Below are 19458 nucleotides of genomic sequence, written 5' to 3'. Positions count from 1 at the left end.
CGTGTTTTCTTAACTTCACTGAGATTAAAAAAAATGCAAATGTTGCCAGGACTCTGTGCATGGATTAGTACACACTGGTGAACCACACCTGGATTTAATAAGTGATGCCACTTCTGCTCAGGCCACCTGCTTCTGCTCAATCTGCTTACATTAATGGGCAGGACCAGGAGAGACCGGGAATGGCACCGCCGACCCATTGCTAAAAGGGGATAATAGAGGCCCATCTGCCTCCGAAAAGGCCGCTCAGGCCCCCACTGGGCTGCTCAGGCTTCCGAACAGACACTGGCCAAATCGACCACCACGCCGGTCAAAAAAGTGGTCACAGCTTTAACTCAGACACCGGCCAATCGCCCTTACCAATCCGACCCTGGGCCTGAGTTTCAAAGAGGGCGGGGGGGAATTCCCACCGGGGCAGGTGCAGTCCATTGCAGAACCTTGCTGATGATGGATACATGTTGGTACACGTGGATACACAGTTCCTAGGGCCTCCAATCTTTCAACCCAAGGGTTGCCTATGGCAAGCACACATGCTGGGCACCACCTCTATATGGAGCGCAATCAATCAGCCTCCCAACCCTCTTCACAGGCGCAAAGGAAAAGGTTTCAGCTAATATATATGGGGGCACACTGCATACAAATGTGTACACACACCCTTGGAAACAAGCTGGTGCATTTTTAGCATCAACACAATCTATTTTGCAAAAGGAACTGCACAAGAAGCGCTCTTCTGAAATACCAAAGTGCCCATGGGGTGCAAAAAAAAGGGGCGTGTACACCTGTTGCACCGCCCAGGCACTTTGCATAATACGGACACTACCATCTTAATTCCTAAAGGTGCTTTAGCTTTGGAGGTATTAAATGTTTGAGTGCCACTTCCTATGGAAATATTATATCCACCACGTTGCCCAGCTTTGATACTTTTGTGTTGAAGTGTGAGATACAGCTAGAGAGTTCCAGGTCAAATTAATCGTCAATGACAGTAGAACAGTAGGTGATGCCATGAGGCGGGTATAAGGTACCAACATCAAAAATCCACTGGACTAGAAGTGGGCGAGTTGCTGGTGCCCCATGGTCATTGGCATGGGTCTCCAAGTCGGTACACAATGAGGTAATTCTGGCTTAGACAATTGAATTGTAGGGGCCAACAGAAGCTATTTTCTCATAAAAAATTGGATTGTTGGAGAGACATGTGCAAACATATGATTGCACCAAACACACTTTACTCAATCACTGCCCATGCGATACTTAAACAAGAAAAGAACATATTTTTCTTAAACATGTGGGTTTTCTCAGGCAATTTTTTTTTTATATAAAACTGAATAACGCGGTCAAGCCCCGTACTTCAATTTACCACTCTGCGCCACACTCAAAACCTGCTCTTCATTGTATTTTTTGTTGTATGGTGATTCCATACACCCAAATAAGCACAATTAGATTTTTTTAAAGTCTAGAATGTGTGATCTTTAATAAAGCTACTGTTTTTTTCCGACGACACTCTCACGATGACAGCTTGATGAGAATGGCTTTCGGCAACCTGGCATTATTGCCACATTGACTCCAAGCCGTGGCACCGCCCCTGTCTAAACCTTAAAAACTGTGAGGGTTTGAAATGGAATGGACCACCTTCAAAAGCGAAGTAAAACCACCCAAAGTCAAGAATCAGTACAAGAGCTGTATATTATAACTTACCTGAACACAGCAGGAAAAACAAAGGTGTACACATAACAAATGCAACCCATCAACCATACAAGACCCTTCTCTTTACTAGGGCCCTCTCACATTTCCTCGCACCACATTCTTCTTGTGTTATTTTTCTGGGAAAAGATAATTGCATCTTTGATTTCCTTACTTCTCCTCTTTATTAAATAATCTTAAAAAGTTAGCCTTCATGGATTAGCTATTTTCTGGCATTGTCCACTTGAAAAGCACTCAAAAAAGCTAGCCTTTCCCCCTCTTGCAGTGAACTAGTAGTCAGGGTCCTTTGTTGATATAACAGGAGCAGCCCAGTTGGGCTTTTGCTGTAAGATGTTTCCAGAAGTGGAACAACATTTTGTTACTCTACCACTTTTTTCCAATCACTACATAGAACAAATTATGTCGGGAAAAAGTTGTTCGAAAAAGAAAACACAAATGCACAGTGTAAACTGAAACAAGTCCTAATTGTGCCAGGTCTGGTGGCTCAGTGGACTAATGCATCCACCTCAGGGGCCTCTGTTCGACCTCATGGTCACAGGTTCAAATCCCGGTGGGTCCACTCAGCCTTTCATCCATCTGAGATCGATATAATGAGTACCATTGAGTTGGGCAACAATACACATCTGTTATTCAGCGCCAAGAGACCTGCAGGCGTAAATCTGACGCAAATCTGCTTTCATAGATTTAATAATATTTTTGATCGGCCAAGGGAAAAAAAGTCTTCCCATGAGGAACACCTTTGCCTACACTGTCACTTTTACCAAACAAGCCTTTGAGAGGATTAAGAAGTGTTTTCGAGGCAAGGAAACTGTGTGCCTCAGGGGGGTAAACACCTACATATCTAATAGCCTTGCATGTATTCACCGACATTTGAAGAAACACTTACAAATCCACTCCTAACACTACATCTGTGAATAAGGGAAATTCGACCACGGTGGCAGAAATGTGGAAAGTGTTAATTTTGTGCACTTTGTGGACCTTAATAAAGCTTAGATCTTCAAAATGCTTTGTGAATCTGAGCTTCTGGGATTTCTATACTTGACCTTTATGGTAGATACCTGTCATGGTTACTCGTTAGAGAGGGAGCTTCCTGGCTCTTTGCCAGCGAGGGACATCATCTTTACTCCTGTAGGAGATTATTGGTACTACCCGTTACACTGGCCAGTATTGACATGGCTACCCTGTATTTATAGTAGAGGCCAAAACATGGCTTTCCCAGATGACAAGCCCATTCACCGACAGTCGGCCGAAGCATGGGTGCCCTTCAGAGATGTATAATCATGAGTGCAGCAACATTGTAGCTGCTGGATCTGCAGGGCCCACTATGCCACAGTTTTAGGAATGTTTCACTAGAGCACTTCTATTGTTTGCAAGGGTGCCCTGGCACTCTTGCTCCACCAGTAGTGCCTCCACAGTTGCACAGGTGCCAACAGCTTCCCCAGCATCTGGGTTCATCTGACTGGTACCCCAGTTTGATCTCCTATTGACTCAGCAAAAAGGAGTATGTCAAGGAGGAAAGAAGCATTATGCTGGAGCGATTTATTCCCAGTACTAGATGAAGTGAAGAGATCTGCCCAAGGGTGTCCTAGCAGAACTTGTCCAGTTGCCTTATTTGAGAAGTGGCAAAGGTGTCTGTGTATCTGGTTGCCTTATTTTGCTTGATATCCGATGTGCTGCAGTTCACTGTACGCTTCTAGTACTTCTGCCGGAATGGTCTGCTCGATCTGAAATCCTTTACTTGGGTAGTCTCGAATCCGCTCCACGGTACCTGAAACAGAAAAGGAATCAGAAGGGATCACTGTTGGATTTATCATGAACATCGCAGAACCCATGGGGCCTCATTAAACTGGTCAGACAGAAGGTTCTGACACTCTGCTAGTAGAATAGTAAAAGAAGTTGGGGGAAACATCCTTTACAACGGAACCGTTACAACGCAGTACCGTTACAACGGTGGATTTACAACGAAAGTCGTTACAATGACTTTCGCTGGAGGGCGCTCTAGGATAGGGGATAGTTTAATTTACTTTCCAACACCTTCCCTACTATCCACGGGGACTGGAGTTGGAATAGTAAATTAAACTATTCACTATCCAGCGCCCCCCCAACGCAAGTCGTTGTTAAACCTGCGTCGTAAAGGTACGTGTTGTAACGGTACGCGTTGTACCGTTATACATCCGAAGTTGGCAGTCGTCCACTTCACTTTTGTGACTGACTTACCATTCCAAACCCAGGAATCAGTAACTTTTCAAAGTTTTGTGACCGAATTAGAGTTGCAAAACATTGATGCATTGTTTACCACTTTGGTATTTAGAAGGGTAAAATGCCCCGTTCAAATACTGTATCAGTATGGGGGTCGCAATCTCATTTTACGAATCAACAAAAGTTTACCAACTCCTAAAATGAAATTGGTACATTAGTAAAAAGCATTGTTGTGGTTGCATAGTCCGAATCAGCATATTTGGACTGTAAAAATGCTTTGTACAACCATTTGTACTTTACTCATGAAAAGGTTAAATTAATATAAATTTAATATTAAATAGTGTTCTACTATGTTTTCTCTCTAAAAGTTTGCATTTGCCTGAGCATTGTGGCTTAAAGGTGGGCTAATGTGCTCATGGGCATACAATGGCTGCACATTTCTCTAGGCTTGTTTCCTGAGCCAGCTTTAACCCAGGTTAGTAAAGACAATGAAAAATTGCTGCCCCTCCATAAATATTCTTTTAGATTATAAGTGCCAGCCTAGATGTTATCACTTCTCAACTCAGAGGCCAGCAAACAAGGTTCTAGTCCATTGTAGTGAGTATAAAGACCTAAAGGTGATGAAGTGCCATGAAAGTGCTATTTATGGACAGCGCTCTTACCCAACATGTATCCAATCAGGTCAGTCATGCTCCCCACAGATTTGCCGGGATACTGTTCAATACTCAGCTCAGGAGAGTTGACGAGGGCCCGTGTGTTCTCTTTATCGCCGGGCCATTGCCGCAAGAAGGTGGCTAGGACCCTGCGCTCCATGAACGGCTGCTGAACCAAAATGACTCTCTTAGCTAAAGAGGATAAAAGAGACACAGTGAGTGTGTGAGTGAGTGAGGTAACAAGTGTGTCAGTGAGCAATAAAGTGCTTTAGTGAGTGTGTGGGATAGTTAAGTGAGTGAATGAGTGAGGGACCAGGTGAGTGAAAGAGATTTAGTGAATATTCAAGTGAATGAGTGTGGGTAAGTAAGTGTGTGGGTGGATGGGTAAGTGAGCAAGTGAAAATATATGTGAGTAAATTAATGAGTGAATGCCTGAATGAGTGAGCAAGCATGTGAGTGATTTGGGAGATGCCCAACACAGGATCTGTAACAAGTTCCTGGTTTGTAAGGGTAAATGGAAAAAGAAGCAAATTACACAGGCCATTTGTTCACAGAATGATTGAAATAATTCAAAAGCACTGTTCCTGGAGATGTAATATACGGGATAAAGTACCCACTATTGTACATAAAGCAAATCACAACATATATGAAAAAGGGCAGAGGCAAACCTGCTTTATCGAGGTCACTGTGACTTTTAATTTCCTTTTTCACAAACAGCAAGGCTACTTCAATCCCTATTACTTATTGCAACACCACCAGTCTCCCCCCCCCCTTAGAGCTTAATCTATTCCTTCCTTGTTCACAACATTTTATTTTTGGTATTTTTAAAGCATTAACCAAGCTGGTTAGTAATCGAGCACTATACTGTTGCAAGATCTGGAGGGTAAATCTGTGGAGGGGACAGACGAAAGAAGTGACCCAAATAAATAAACTTTGTCTCAAATATTCCCATTTTAGTTGCGAGCACAGTTAATCTGTATTTTGAAATCATACGTAGGGGATACAATTTCAAAACCCAGATTGAAAATCAGACATGCTTTGTGTGGTTTTGACTCCTCAGATCTCAAAAGGTATCAGAACATGTTTATCCTGCACCAGACGAGGAAAGGGATTCTACCAACAGCATCCAAATACTCTAAATGGCTACACATTGAAGAATCGTCCCTCCATAATGGTAAACAGCGTTTACCACAAATCTTTTTCCCGGCAGGGAATCACAACGCGGTCGTTACAACGACGCATTGTGATTCTGCATACCATTTCTCTGCAAGTCGGAACAACGACTTGCGAAGGGTGGGAGGGGAGGGGGGGGTGATGGATTTAAAATCCAATACCATCCCTAGTGTCCGCACAGACTGGAGTTGGAATAGTAAATTATACTATTCAAACTTCCAGCCCCCCCCCCCTTCCACAAGTCATTGTTCCAACTTGTGGAGTAATGGTATGCGGAATCACAACACGGTCGTTGTAACGACCACGTTATGATTCCCTGCGGGGAAAAAAAAATTGGGATTTCAACTTATATTCCTCCATAACATGCGATTAAGGTCAGAGCTACCTCCAATTTCTTATATATGACTAAAACATCTAAATGCCCTTCAGAGTGATAGCAAAACAACTTTATTGGTATCCGAGACAACCAATCTCTCACCCTTTAGAAAAAGATATTCCAATGGTGAGCCTAGGCTTTCCTGGCATGCTCTTTACAAACCAGGCTGAATGACACACGTATTTCCTTCAAAGCGCTAAATAATATATTTAACTTGCCTCTCTAAGCCCTCTGGGAATACCTAGATATCAAATCTGCTCACAAGCTAGAACGGCCGTCACAACTCCCATGCCTCTGCTTTTCCAGACTTCTGCAAAACCTTATTTTCCTCTGAAATGAAACTTAATAAAGACTCACTTTCCTTCCAGTTTCTGCAAAAATGTTAGCACATCCTACTCTGTCAATATCTTCAATGACTAGGGCAGCTATCTCAATGTAAACCTGCAGCTTGAATCTAGAACAATGGTTTTAAAAAAGTATAGATTTTGGCAATGTCCTTCAACTTGTCTTAATTGGAAAATATTCTTTAGAATCAATATGACTCTGCTCAAACGTCACAGACTAAACATTGAAGAAAACTTGTCTTGCCTATGATAAGGATAAATAAACGACAGTAAGGTTCATATGTTTTCCTAGTGTCTTTTGCCTAAAATTTGTTGCCATTAAATGAAATCTAGATTGAAAATGATTACAAATACCCTCTTTATCCTACCACCACCAGTCATCACAGTCAATGATTTAACACATCTATAATATATGAGCCACTGTACAGTTTTCTGGGTGTCAAAAATGCCAACCATTGCCAAGTGCATTATCCAGAGACTCAGAAAAAACTGGATAAACTCTTCCATTAAAATATGTGTTGCCAACAGGACATTTCAAGCTTCCTTGGAAAAAGTAACTTTCAAAGTATTAAGCAAAAGCTAAAATTTTCCAAAGTCTAGGTGAACTATCTACATGTAAATTTTGGATTTGTTATAGCTCTTTTTGATCGTATGCTGCTGTATCGTTTAATGTTCTCCTCTCTTTTCCCAAAAGTTTCTGTTTGCTGACTTGGCACCTCTCTTCCCTTTTCATTTCCGGGATTGTGTCTTGGCATGAAGGTACTTTTATTGTGACTTTAAGGTTTTGGTACTGGGTTGCTGTAATTTTTTACTATAACATTTATCCTGTATCTAATATCAATAATAATAAAAGCATAATTGTTAAAAAATCACATAGTGAGAAGAAATAAAAGTATTGTGCAGTAGAGATTTTGCCCTTGATACTTGTTATTTATTACAAAGATATCACTGTACATAATCATTCTAAATCATGTCAACCCTTTGTTCAAGTGCACCTGCTTTTTGATAGATTTGAAGAAATAACAATAAAATAAGAGCTTTATAAAAAGAATAATGTCATAAGAAATATATAAATCGATAACATATATGAACACGGGTGAAAACAACTTAATAGATGACGGTTTATAAAGTGACAACTATTCTAATTAGGAGTTAAAGGCAGAGATAGATCTGGGAAAAGTGTAGATTCCGAAACAAAGACATTATCGTTGGTCAATTCAAGTCAGAGGTGCTGTTCAATACTGTAAACCACACAAAATAGCCAGGAATAATCCTATCCCTGATCTTCAATACTAATCGAAAGAATGTTTTTTCAAACTTGCCTAAAGTGCAAAAATTCTTGGTTGGATGTCATTTCGAGGTACCTTTAAACATCTCCAGGCCCATAGAATTTGTCTTTACACACGTCGCTTGAAAACTCTTGATCATGGTTTCACCACTGTGAAATGAAACCTTCTCAGAGGTACAAACTTATTTGGCATTCGGTTGTACCTCAAAGCTGAATTTCTGCAGTGAGCATATCAAAATATAGCATAAAATCTGATAGGAGTGTCTTAAAGATATAAAGGATGGCATATCAAAGTCTCCATTTTGAACAAATATATTAGATAATTTTCCAGTCTACATATTTTTTCTTAAATTATCTGCAGCAAGCTGTCCTCTTTCAGAACATCAAGTGTTTAGAAGTTTGCACCAGGATTGCGCAGCTGAAATTATATCTGGAATGATCTGCCTTTCCTCCTGCCATAGCCAGGGCCGGTCCTAGGGTTCATGGGGCCCTGGGGAGAATAGAAAAATGCGAGGCCCCTATAATTTGCATACGATTTAACTTAACAGGAAGTGACATCATAGGAAGTCATTTCAATTGGCCATTATTCATATTGATATTGATATTGTTTATAGAGCATGCCAATGTGGCCCTGCCATCTGCAGCTGTAACCGTAAATAAAGCTAATTGGGCAACGTAGTTGAAAAAAGCCAGGTTTTAAGTTTTTTTCTAAAACAGAATTGGACTGGGCTTTGAAATGCAAAGACATTTTGTTTCAAAGTTTGCAAGGAATGAGAAAAAGCTTTTACCACTCCAGGACTCTTTGTTTATTTTAGGTGTTTCCAATGTTCCCGAGGGGGTTGATCGAAGAGCTCACCTAGGTGTGTACCATATGAATTTTCTCCAAGGTACTCAGGACCTATGTTATGAGCAGTATACAGTGTCGTGAAGGGTACTTCCTTTCTAATGGGAAACTAGTGTAGCTCCAACAATAAATGTGAGAAAGATTTGAACTTTGGAATTCTCAATAAGAGAGATGAGCTGCTGCGTTTTATAAAATGTGCAGTTTATTTAGAGATCACAGATTATATGGCATTGTTGAAGCCTTTTTGCAAGAAGCTACTTACTGAGTTTGGCTGTGAGTATAATGGTTACAAATTAATAATACTTACTTAGAAAATGCGTACCTATATTTTACATCTGTATTAAATAGGAATACATTAAATGATTTAAAATTTGTTATTGTTCTATTGAATGGGATAAATAAATTTGATATGCTACCCGGGCATCCTGACACTAAGAGAGCTCCAAAGGAGAGTGGGCCTCTAAAAGGGGCGTGGTCTACGTAATTAGGGGGGTAGCTTAAACAGGTAATCTAAATTTCTGTGATTCCACAAAGCGTTCAATCTAACCAGTACTTTGTTTCCTCTCTGGGCTTTCCGTGATTGAAAACAGAAATATGACAACAACTGACCTACACCTAAAAACATGTAGGAAAACAAGGACCCCCTGATGTGGATAAAGTTCCTGGGTCAGGGTAAACAATGTGAGTAAAGTAACGCACCCAGGCAAACAGTGTGACTACTGGCACAAGTTAGATGGCAAACAGAACAAAATTAATAATACACAACTGAATTAGCATATTAAGTACATTTTAATAAATTTCATAAAAGATGTCATGAGTGAAATCATTGACATACTGATGAAACATGATAAAAATTATAAGTTCATTGTCACATATGCATTGATTTTATATAAGTGAGGGATGGTTTCCTGTCTACGCGTTTCGACACGTTGAAGGTGTCTTCCTCAGGACTTTACCATCATGATGCTGTAAATAAATGAACAATCTTTAAAATGTTGTCTTTATGCTAAACAGTTGATAACACTGAATACAGTTTGCCAGATTCTAGAAGCCAGTGATTCGTTCAAGTTCCATGATATATTTTTAATAACTAAGAATTGTACGCCGCAATCAATGCGTCAAATGAATTAATATCTTTCCGGTTCTTCGGCGTCCTAGTACTGTTCCCCCCGTCACCCGTGGACCACACCAGTTCTGACCTGTACCCATATTATGGGATACCGTATTGACTAACACATGGTCAACTACGTTATATACCTTTAAGAGACCAGGTAACTCTGATAACCAATGGCAATACACAGTATATAAACCAACCAACGCAAACGATTCAGATTCTTTCATTGAAACCTCAGCCGTCTGACCGTGTCCATCCGGCACGCCGTCCTTTCGTCCATTACAGGTAAGAATCTGAATAAAACCTTGTGCTAATTAGAACGATAAAACCAGTAGTCGTCCCGTAATAGTAACACCTATATACGGCTATTTTTAACTTTAGATAGACGGAAGTTAGAGACCGAAAATCGCCATCAAAGGGCAAACAACATATTTTCGGCACGGCTTCACCTCGAGGCACTTGGGTAAGAAGTAACTAATATATCTGTGTTTATAATCACCGTGCAATCAGTGCGACAATTCCTAACTGCCTATAAAACTATCTTAATTTCAGACAACCGTTAGTCAACTAACTTCAACTAGCCCCAACAATCACGTCACCCTGTCTGACAACCTTCGCTAATTGTTTTGACAAAACACGGGTAAGAAGTAACAACTCCCCGCTATATATTTTTCTGACCGTTATAATACGTGGTTTCTCATACACAGTTATTTAATTGCAGATATCCATTAAGTTGTAAACCATCTTATAACAGCAATTGCCCGGGAAATTACGCAACCTTGAAACATCTTTAGTTTGCCCTGAACAGGTAAGAAATAGATACTAAGTTCACGTAATTGACAACCAACCATCTTGATCGTATTATATCTGTATCTATATACGGCCATTTTTATATTTTAGCGAGCCGGTAATCTGAACAGGATCAAACCACAATAGGCCAGATAACTATGTGACTCCGTCACTCCGTTACCTCATTTCCCTGAGCAACTTAGGTAAGAGATGAAAGTAATGCTTTATTTCCCGCAACTATTTAGAAGCGAGCTTCTAAATTTCAGCTCTGTCTAATTTTAGATAGTCATCAACTGAAATCGCATTCGGCTGAGAAACTGCATGGTTGCATATAGGATTATCCATAAGAACTTTATACCAAGTAGCTATCAGAACTTTTAAAGACAGGTGAGAGTAGAGAGAAATTGCGACCATCGTGAAGTAGGTTAACTTGCCGAACATTATATTAAGACAGAGTTCATGTTAATTTTTACTCCATTAATTTATAGATAACCGTTAATCAGAGACCACACAAGCCACCACGAGGTTATATCATCAGTCTCTTCACTACAAATGCAGGTACTTTGCTAAAAATACTATTGTGATGAGATATTATGTTCCTATTATGATGTATGAATGGGCCCCCCATTCTTACATACATATTGAAAAATAGATTAAAATCCACTAATGTAACTCCTATAATGAATAAATAAACACCACTTTTCTCTTTCTTTTTCTACCCTGATGATTACTACCTGAAAGGTACTTCCAATAGGTTGTTTTATGTGTTCTGAATCTGCACAAATGTTTTATGAAAACTGTCTCTTCTCTCATGCAAATGTAAGCATGTCAACTGTTCTGTTCTATGTTTTTTAATCGTGACAAATGTCAGATGAGATATTAACTAATCTGGTTCTTCATTAATGCAAATGTAGACATGTCTGTATGATATATATTGGTATGTTTAACCAATGTTATGCGGTATATCATGGAACTTGAACGAATCACAGGCCTCTAGAATCTGGCAAACTGTATTCAGTGTTATCAACTGTTTAGCATAAAGACAACATTTTAAAGATTGTTCATTTATTTACAGCATCATGATGGTAAAGTCCTGAGGAAGACACCTTCAACATGTCGAAACGCGTAGACAGGAAACCATCCCTCACTTATATAAAATCAATGCATATGTGACAATGAACTTATAATTTTTATCATGTTTTATCAGTATGTCAATGATTTCACTCATGACATCTTTTATGAAATTTATTAAAAATGTACTTTATATGCTAATTCAGTTGTGTATTATTAATTTTGTTCTGTTTGCCATCTAACTTGTGCCAGTAGTCACACTGTTTGCCTGGGAGCGTTACTTTACTCACACTACACCTAAAAACAACCAGGAGTATTGATTTTGTCAATGGTTGTTAGCTGTTTTGGGTAAATGAGTAACAACAACAATTTATTTTACTTTTACCTTGTCACTGTTTTGACCAAAGAGTGCCTCCTTCACACACATTTGCACAGAATCACACCTGCAATTTGAATAATGTACTGTTGCTCTGCGTTCTCTGCAGAGAGGCCATGCATTGGATGATCATGCATTCTGAACACCTTTTTGATCCACAGGTAGGCACAAAGCTCTCAGTTGTAGCCTGTTATAAACACCTGGATGCGACTCAATACAAAGTGTGCACCATACAAGAGTTTATATGCTGTGAAACGAATTACAGAAACACACATCTTGGAAATACCTAAGATTTTTAAGGAATGCAAAATTAAGTGAAGCATGTGAACTACAAACAGGAAAAAATGTGCTGCCATGTATTACCCTAATATACATTGTCAGACTGAGACAGGAAATAGGCCCCAGCTCCGAAATAAAAGTGGCCCCCATTAGTGAATTAGGTAGCTAGAAAAATTTCTGTATTTGCAATTTATATCAGTTTTTAATTTGTAAAGACATGCTGTATACGATTGTGTAAGGTATGGAAGACTGCATATAGTTGAGTTTGCTGAAAGCAATGTTTGTTTTAAAATATCACGAAAATCAACAGTAAAAAACGGCTCATATGACCATAAACGAGACCTGTAAACATCCAAAAAACAACCTACATTCTGACCTGACAGATTGGGCACAGTCTGATTTGATTGCCCTATAGGCCAGTCCGACCCTGCAAACGTGTCATACCTCATTGTGCAGACACTAGACCAGTTTCTTTGCAGGTCAAGTTAGTACATGAATATAGGAAAATATATGGGGCCCGTTTCAATGTCCGTTCTAATTTATTGCTGGGTCTAAGACACGTAAAGCCTTGCTCCAGCCACTTGTTAATGCTGTGTCTGCTCCTCTGCCTGCGCCCCTTGTCTCACTGTCATACTCACACCTATCTGCCCCCCCCCTTTTTCTCACCTCTATGCTTCCTTTCCCAGTATTCCCTCATCCTAGGTGAGCAGTTTTCACGTGACAGGACGTCATTCTATCCTTTGTTGTGCGCCCTGCAGGATATCCTGCTTTTCATTCATACAGGGACAGGGTGCACTTCACACATAAGGGCAGTTTAAGTACCTATCAAATCGCTAGAGTAAAAAAGAAGGGAGGTCCCTAACTCATCCAATCTGGGACAAGGGGATTTACAAGTGTATTTATTTATTTATTTGTGCAATTTTTAAAGCGCTGCAATTACCCATGGGTGTCTCGGCGCTGTGAGCTAAGTCTAGTCCCAGTATTTTAAAGATATTGATGCAGTAATTTTATGTTAGCCGTAGCTAATGAGTCACTGAGAAAACAACCATGTCTTTAGTTGTTTTCTGAAGATGATCAGTGTAGGACTGGTTTTTATTTTAAGAGGGAGAGAATTCCATAGCTTTGCAGCTGCAATGATGAAACGTCTGTCTCCCCAGTTAACTTTCCTTGTTCTGGGGATTTGAATCAGGTGAGCAGTATTCGAACGTAAAGTTCTGGGGGTTGGAAGAGGCTTGAGGGAGTCACTAAGAAATGTTGGTCCTATGTTATTTACTGCCTTATAAACAATGCATAAGGACTTAAACTTGGTTCGACTCCTAACCGGGAGCCAGTGCAGTTGAGCCAGGTGTTTGGAAACAGAGGTGAATTTTGGAATGCCCAATAGTATTCTTGCCGAGGCGTTCTGAATCATTTGAAGTTTTGAAATAACCTTCTCTTGTGCATTAAGGAGGAGGGCATTACAATAGTCGGTGCGAGAAAACACCAACGTTGAAATGAGGGTTTTGCCTGTAGTGGTGGGAAGATAAGGCAGAAGTTTCTTAATTTTTCGTAAAATGTTAAAAGATGATGAAACTACGGAGTTCACATGGTGATGAAAAAGGAGTTTGTCGTCGAATATTACTCCTAAGTTTCTAACTTTGCTGACCGGTTCAGGTGGAGTGCCCATTTCCTCTGGCCACCATAAGGGAGACCAAATAGGCTGAACCTTACCGAACAACATTACTTCGGTTTTTGAAGAGTTCAGTTTAAGACAATTGGAGGCCATCCAACTGCTGATGGCCCGCATGCCATCCTTGAAGTTTGCGGCTATGGTGGAACCATTTTTATGTATGGATAGTACCAACAAGTAGAAATAGGAGGGTCCCAAGTATACATAAACCAATTAGGTTTACTTTGTTCAAGACCTATGTATACTCATTTATTAGTACACCACTAGGTAAACATGAGTATCACTAAGACTAATCGTTTTCTACCATGCATTCAAATGTTCACAAATTAAAAACTTATATCAAGACACCATTTATCAGACGGTCACAATGTTTTACACGATAAATTCATACAAGTTTATTGAATACAGAATTATCAATCAATACTTTGAGTTTTAAACAGTCTAAAATCACAACAAAAATATATGAAAACCAGTATCACGATACTGTAAATACAAATGATAATTAAAAAAGAAACAGTTTGTCGACGCAGCGTTTCGGTTTTTTTGAAGTTAAAAACACCTTCTTCAGGACAGTTTCTAAATCAATAAAAACACATAGTTATTATCAATTGCAAAACAAAGTGACAGTCAAGTTAATTATTATTGGTCACGATTGTGCGGTTCCATGCTATGCTTGCACTTTTCCTCCAGTATCGGACATAAGGCGTGCAGCTGCTGAGAGTTATATTGCCTTTTGGGATTGAAACCGGTAGGGGTTTTGGCCCCTGGCCCCGGTTTGGCGCGGACGGGCGCAGACGGGCTTGCCTTTGGCGCGCTCGCTGCGCGCGTCCGCTGAGCGTTCCAAGCATAGGGTTCTTTTTATGTGCTTCCCGCCTGGAGATTCAGGAGGGGGCGTGTCGCGCTCTGCCGGTCCACCCTCCACACAAGCAGCAACAGCTGTGGTGGACCGGGTCGGAGCGAGCGGAGCTTTCAGGCAGGCTTGAAACGAGTGAAGCAAGTAAGTCTGTCTTAGTCACAGAAGTACAAAACAATTTTAAAAAGATTAAAAATGACACCTTGACACAAGTTGGTTCTGATCTTTTTACTTACCCTGCTTAGCCCCAGCGCCTCTATACTCCCCGGTCCACCACGAGCACTGCTCAATTGTTGTAGAGGGAGCCTATTGGCCCACGCTTTGCCAGCAGATTTTCCTATTTCCGGTAGAAGGAGGTGAGCGTTCTAGCGCTCAAACCTTCCTCCCTTTAAAACCGGATGATGGGGGCGGACGCGCGTTGGACGCGCTGAGACTCGTCTGCTTGGCGAATTTTAAAATCGTATGTTTTAGGCATTTTCTTGCTAGTTTGAGCGGCTAACAAGTTGGTTCTGATCTTTTTACTTACCCTGCTTAGCCCCAGCGCCTCTATACTCCCCAGTCTACCACGAGCACTGCTCGATTGTTGTGGAGGGAGCCTATTGGCCCACCCTTTGCCAGCAGATTTTCCTACTTCCGGTAGGAGGAGAGCGTTCCAGCGCTCAAACCTTCCTCCCTTTAAAACCGGATGCTGGGGGCGACGCGCAGCAGGTGCGCCAAAGGCAAGCCCGTCTGCACCCGTCCGGGGCTAGGGGCCACGTACCCTGCCCGTTTCACCCAAGCATATACAGCAAAGGAACTTGTATCTCTTCAAGGGAATGGGCCCATCCCCTTAAACCTTCTCCTCACCCTCGAGATTAATGGAATACTGCAGCCAAGATACTCTTCTCCCCTCCATCCCATGGGTCCCCCTCCTTTTACGTCCCTAACGAGCCCCAGGATCTTACAGTCTGTGACCCCCCCTCGTTGTCACAGTCCCAATCAAGACCATCTATCCCTATGGTACCTAAATACTCGCTTGTTGGTCAAACACCAGCTCGAGATTGTCTAACTTTTAGACTCCATTAAGCCTGACATCTTGCTTCTATCTGAAACCTGGCTTACACCCGAATCCATTCCGGATATATTAGCCGCTATCCCCGACAACTACTACATTCTCCAGGCAAACAGGCCACAGGGGAAAGTGGGGGGTGGAGTTGCTGCTATCATCTCTCACTCCTACAGAGTCACTTCCATTACCATTTCCAAAATCCCCTTGGTTAACTTTTTGTTATTTAAACTTGACTCCAACAGTTTTCCCTTAACCTTTGCCCTTTTTTATAGGCCACCTGTCCATTTACCGAATTTTCTCCAGCTATTCAGTAGTATGGTTGCCGAGCTGGTGATAAACCATGCCAAAATCCTTATCATAGGGGATTTTAATTATTGGCCCCACGATCAGCACGAAAGCGCCTGTTCGATGGATTTTACGGATCCGTTAAATGGTCAGATTTCCCCCTGTGCCTGGTTGGATCACTTTTTTATTTATTTTTCTCTGCTTAAAACTGTCACCACCAAATCCTGCATCTTCAACTCCCTCATGATCAGGAATTGGGGCCGGGTAGACATTCCTTCCCTCTGTCTTTCCCTCGCCGCTTCTATACCAAGCCCCCCTCAGCCTTCTAGGCCACCACTCTCAGTCCATGCTCAAGCTGAAGACATCAATACCTGGTTGGCCGAGGCAAGGGACATTTTCGCTCCATTGAAAACACTTAAAAATAAATGGCCGCACGATGCCCAGCTTTGGTTCACCAAGGACCTGAAAGATAGGAAACTCGCTCTTCGTCAAACTGAGCATAAGTAGAGATTGGACTATTGTCCCCTTAAGAAATCTTCCTTTCTCTCCGCTCTAAAAGACTACAAATCCGCTATCCTTACAGCAAAAACTCAATACTACTCTGCAAAAATCTTGAACTCTTGTAATAAAGCTAAATATATCTTCTCAATAGTTAACGAATTAGCGAAACCCGCCCGTGTCACCATCAAACCTCTGTCATCACAGTCCCTCTGCCACTCCCTTAACAGTTATTTTACTGAGAAGATAATCAAAATCAAAACTAGCATTCCTAAGACTGTCTTAAATCCCAATTTCGGTGATGTACCTGGGAACCCCTCGTCTTTCTCCAACGTCCCCCTGATTACTCGGGAGGTCTTCTTTTCCCTTCTGAGTAAAGTTTGTTCCGGCTCTCCACGGGACAGCTGTCCCCCACACATTGCTCAGGAGATCTTTCTTAACCTCCCTGATCCTCCCATTTCTCTTCCTAAAAACTCCCTCACCTCCGGGGTGGTCCCTATTTCCTTCAAATCAGCTGTTGTTTCTCCTATCCTCAAAGAACCGGGAGCTGACCCTGAGGTACTGAGCAATTTTCGCCCCATTTCGCTGCTCCCCTTTTTGGGAAACGTTCTGGAGGCCTTTGTAGCAAACTGCCTTAGCACCTTTGTGGAAAATTCTCACTTTCTAGATCCCCACCAAGCCGGGTTCAGGCCTCAACACTCCACCGAGTTTATTGCCCTGGCGGTTCATGACGAACTTAGAAAGGGGGCCAACCAGAATACCTCACAAGCCCTGGTGCTCCTGGATCTGTCGGCGGCGTTCGACACCGTTATCCATGCTATCCTCCTCGATCGGGTTAGGAACGCCGGCATCCGGGGCCAACCACTGAGCAGGCTCACATCATTCCTTCAAGACTGGAAACAAGCGGTCCGTCTTTCCACCTTTATGTCGGAGGAAAAAAGCCTCACCTGCGGAGTCCCTCAGGGCTCCTCCCTCTCCCCTTTACTATCCAACCTGTACATTTTTCCTTTGATTTCAGAGCTCCAGAAAAGATCAGTAGTCATCTTCAATTATGCTGATGACCTTCAGCTCATCTTCAATATCGACTCCTCCCCCTCTTCCACAGAGAACGTTCAATCCACTATGACCTTCATCAGTAATTGGATGAACGCGAACCAGCTCAAGCTTAATCCTGATAAGACTGAGCTGGTCCTCACAGGGCCCCCAGGAAATCCTTGGAACACCAATTTCTGGCCATGCTCCCTGGGATGTCTACCATCCCCTGTCAACTCTGTGAAGAGCCTAGGAGTTACCATCAGCAATGACCTCTCAATGATGGCCCAAATTAAATCAGTGGTTTCGGTTTGCTTTTTCCATTTACGTCGCATTAGGAAAATCAGCAGAATCCTTTCTTATGATGCCCTCGTCCAAGTCACTCTGGGATTGGTCATATCCCGGATTGACTATGCGAACGCATTGTACGCCGGAATACCCGCTTACCAATCTCATCAACTCCAACTCATTCAGAATCAAGCAGCTAGACTCATCCATGGCCAGCCAAAGTCTAGTCACACTAAACCTCTCCATAAGAGCCTCCATTGGCTCCCTGTAGCTCAGCGTAGCCTCTTTAAACTGAGCTGCTTGATTCATAAGGCCCTCTCCCTTCAAGGCCCGGCTTTTATTGCCTCTCGAATCCACCGCTATGTCTCTTCCCGGGTCTTACGATCTTCATGTTCAAACCTTTTGACTTCATGTACCTTTAGGCGTAAGAAGCATGGTGGCCTGAGATTTTCCTCACAAGCCCCACTCCTCTGGAACTCACTTCCCCCAGATCTCCGTCTAATTTCCTCTTATCCTCAATTCAGGAGGTCGCTTAAGACCTAGCTCTTCTTTCAAGCATACAATTAACTATCCTCATCACGCTGCTGCGTCCTCAGTCTGTCCTCGTAAGCGCCAAGAAACCGTTGGTGTACGTGCGCTATATAAATAATTTTTATCATCATACATATGGGTCTACCTTGTTTCATTTTATTTTACTCTGCTTTCACTACTGATGACTTTCAAACATATTTGATAGAACGTGTGCACATGACTTTTGTTGTATGGCTGGGAGATTATTATGTTCTTGTTGGGAGAGAATGTGGTCTTGACTGCCCCTTGTGAGGTTATCAAATGCAGGCTTCCTTTGATGTTATCAAGGGCAGAATATTTTTAGGGCAGAATATTTTTGGGGCAGGGTCAAGATGATTTGCATGCAGTTGGTACCTGCCTGGAAAGGTGCGGAAAAGCTGGAAAAAAAATGGAATGGAGCGTGATCACAGTAAGCGGTCCGCTTAATTTAAGATTTCCCATCCATCACTTTTTTTGCTCGCCTGGTACACACATCAGTGAACTGATATGAACACCGCAACTTCTCTCTTACCTGGGATGTTTTTCTCGTTCAGGATTTGCCAAGAAAATCGTATATTTTCCCCTGTATTGGTTGCCCTTTTCTCCAGAATGATCTTTGATTCAGGAACTCCCAATTTCATTGCAATATCAGAAAAGATCTCGGCTTCAGTTCGGTCCCACATACCTGCAACAAGATGGAAGAGTAAGAGACTTGACTCAAGTGGACTATGAAAGAGAAGTCATTCTTGCAAACATACTTCAGAACATTTGTTTTTAAGGGATGTGTCAAGATGTAGTGGAAATCTGATTGGACAAAACTTCGCAGGCTGCGAGCTAGGAAAACTCCATCATAAGCGAGGCGTCAACACCGATAATGAGAGCCACTGGAATCATGTGGTTTTGCTGCAATAGCGTTTCCTGCATAGATGTGGATTTGCCTCATTTGCCACATAATCCATCATCTGCTGCATAATCTGCTGATTTAAAAAAAAAACGCTTCTAGCTCGAGGGATCAAAAGGTACTTACACCGCAGC

At 41.8% G+C, this 19458-nt stretch overlaps 1 protein-coding gene across 1 annotated transcript in view; it reads right to left on the bottom strand.

Moving 5' to 3' along the window:
• Positions 1-1462: 1462 nt before the first annotated feature.
• The window catches only part of LOC144766639 (uncharacterized protein SCO4629-like), a 52620-nt gene continuing 34624 nt past the window's right edge, over positions 1463-19458 (bottom strand). Inside the window, exons 4-6 of the mRNA XM_078650422.1 lie at positions 18956-19108; positions 4557-4739; positions 1463-3463 (exon numbers count right to left, since the gene is read on the bottom strand). Coding sequence (XP_078506548.1) covers positions 3345-3463; positions 4557-4739; positions 18956-19108 — 455 coding nt within the window. The 3' untranslated portion in view covers positions 1463-3344. The remainder of the gene's footprint in view (positions 3464-4556; positions 4740-18955; positions 19109-19458) is intronic.

This window comes from Lissotriton helveticus, chromosome 7 (assembly GCF_964261635.1).
Source record: "Lissotriton helveticus chromosome 7, aLisHel1.1, whole genome shotgun sequence".
Classification (NCBI taxonomy): Eukaryota; Metazoa; Chordata; class Amphibia; order Caudata; family Salamandridae; genus Lissotriton; species Lissotriton helveticus.
Note: the sequence above shows the minus strand (reverse complement) of the source record. Positions and strands in the feature narration are given on the sequence as shown.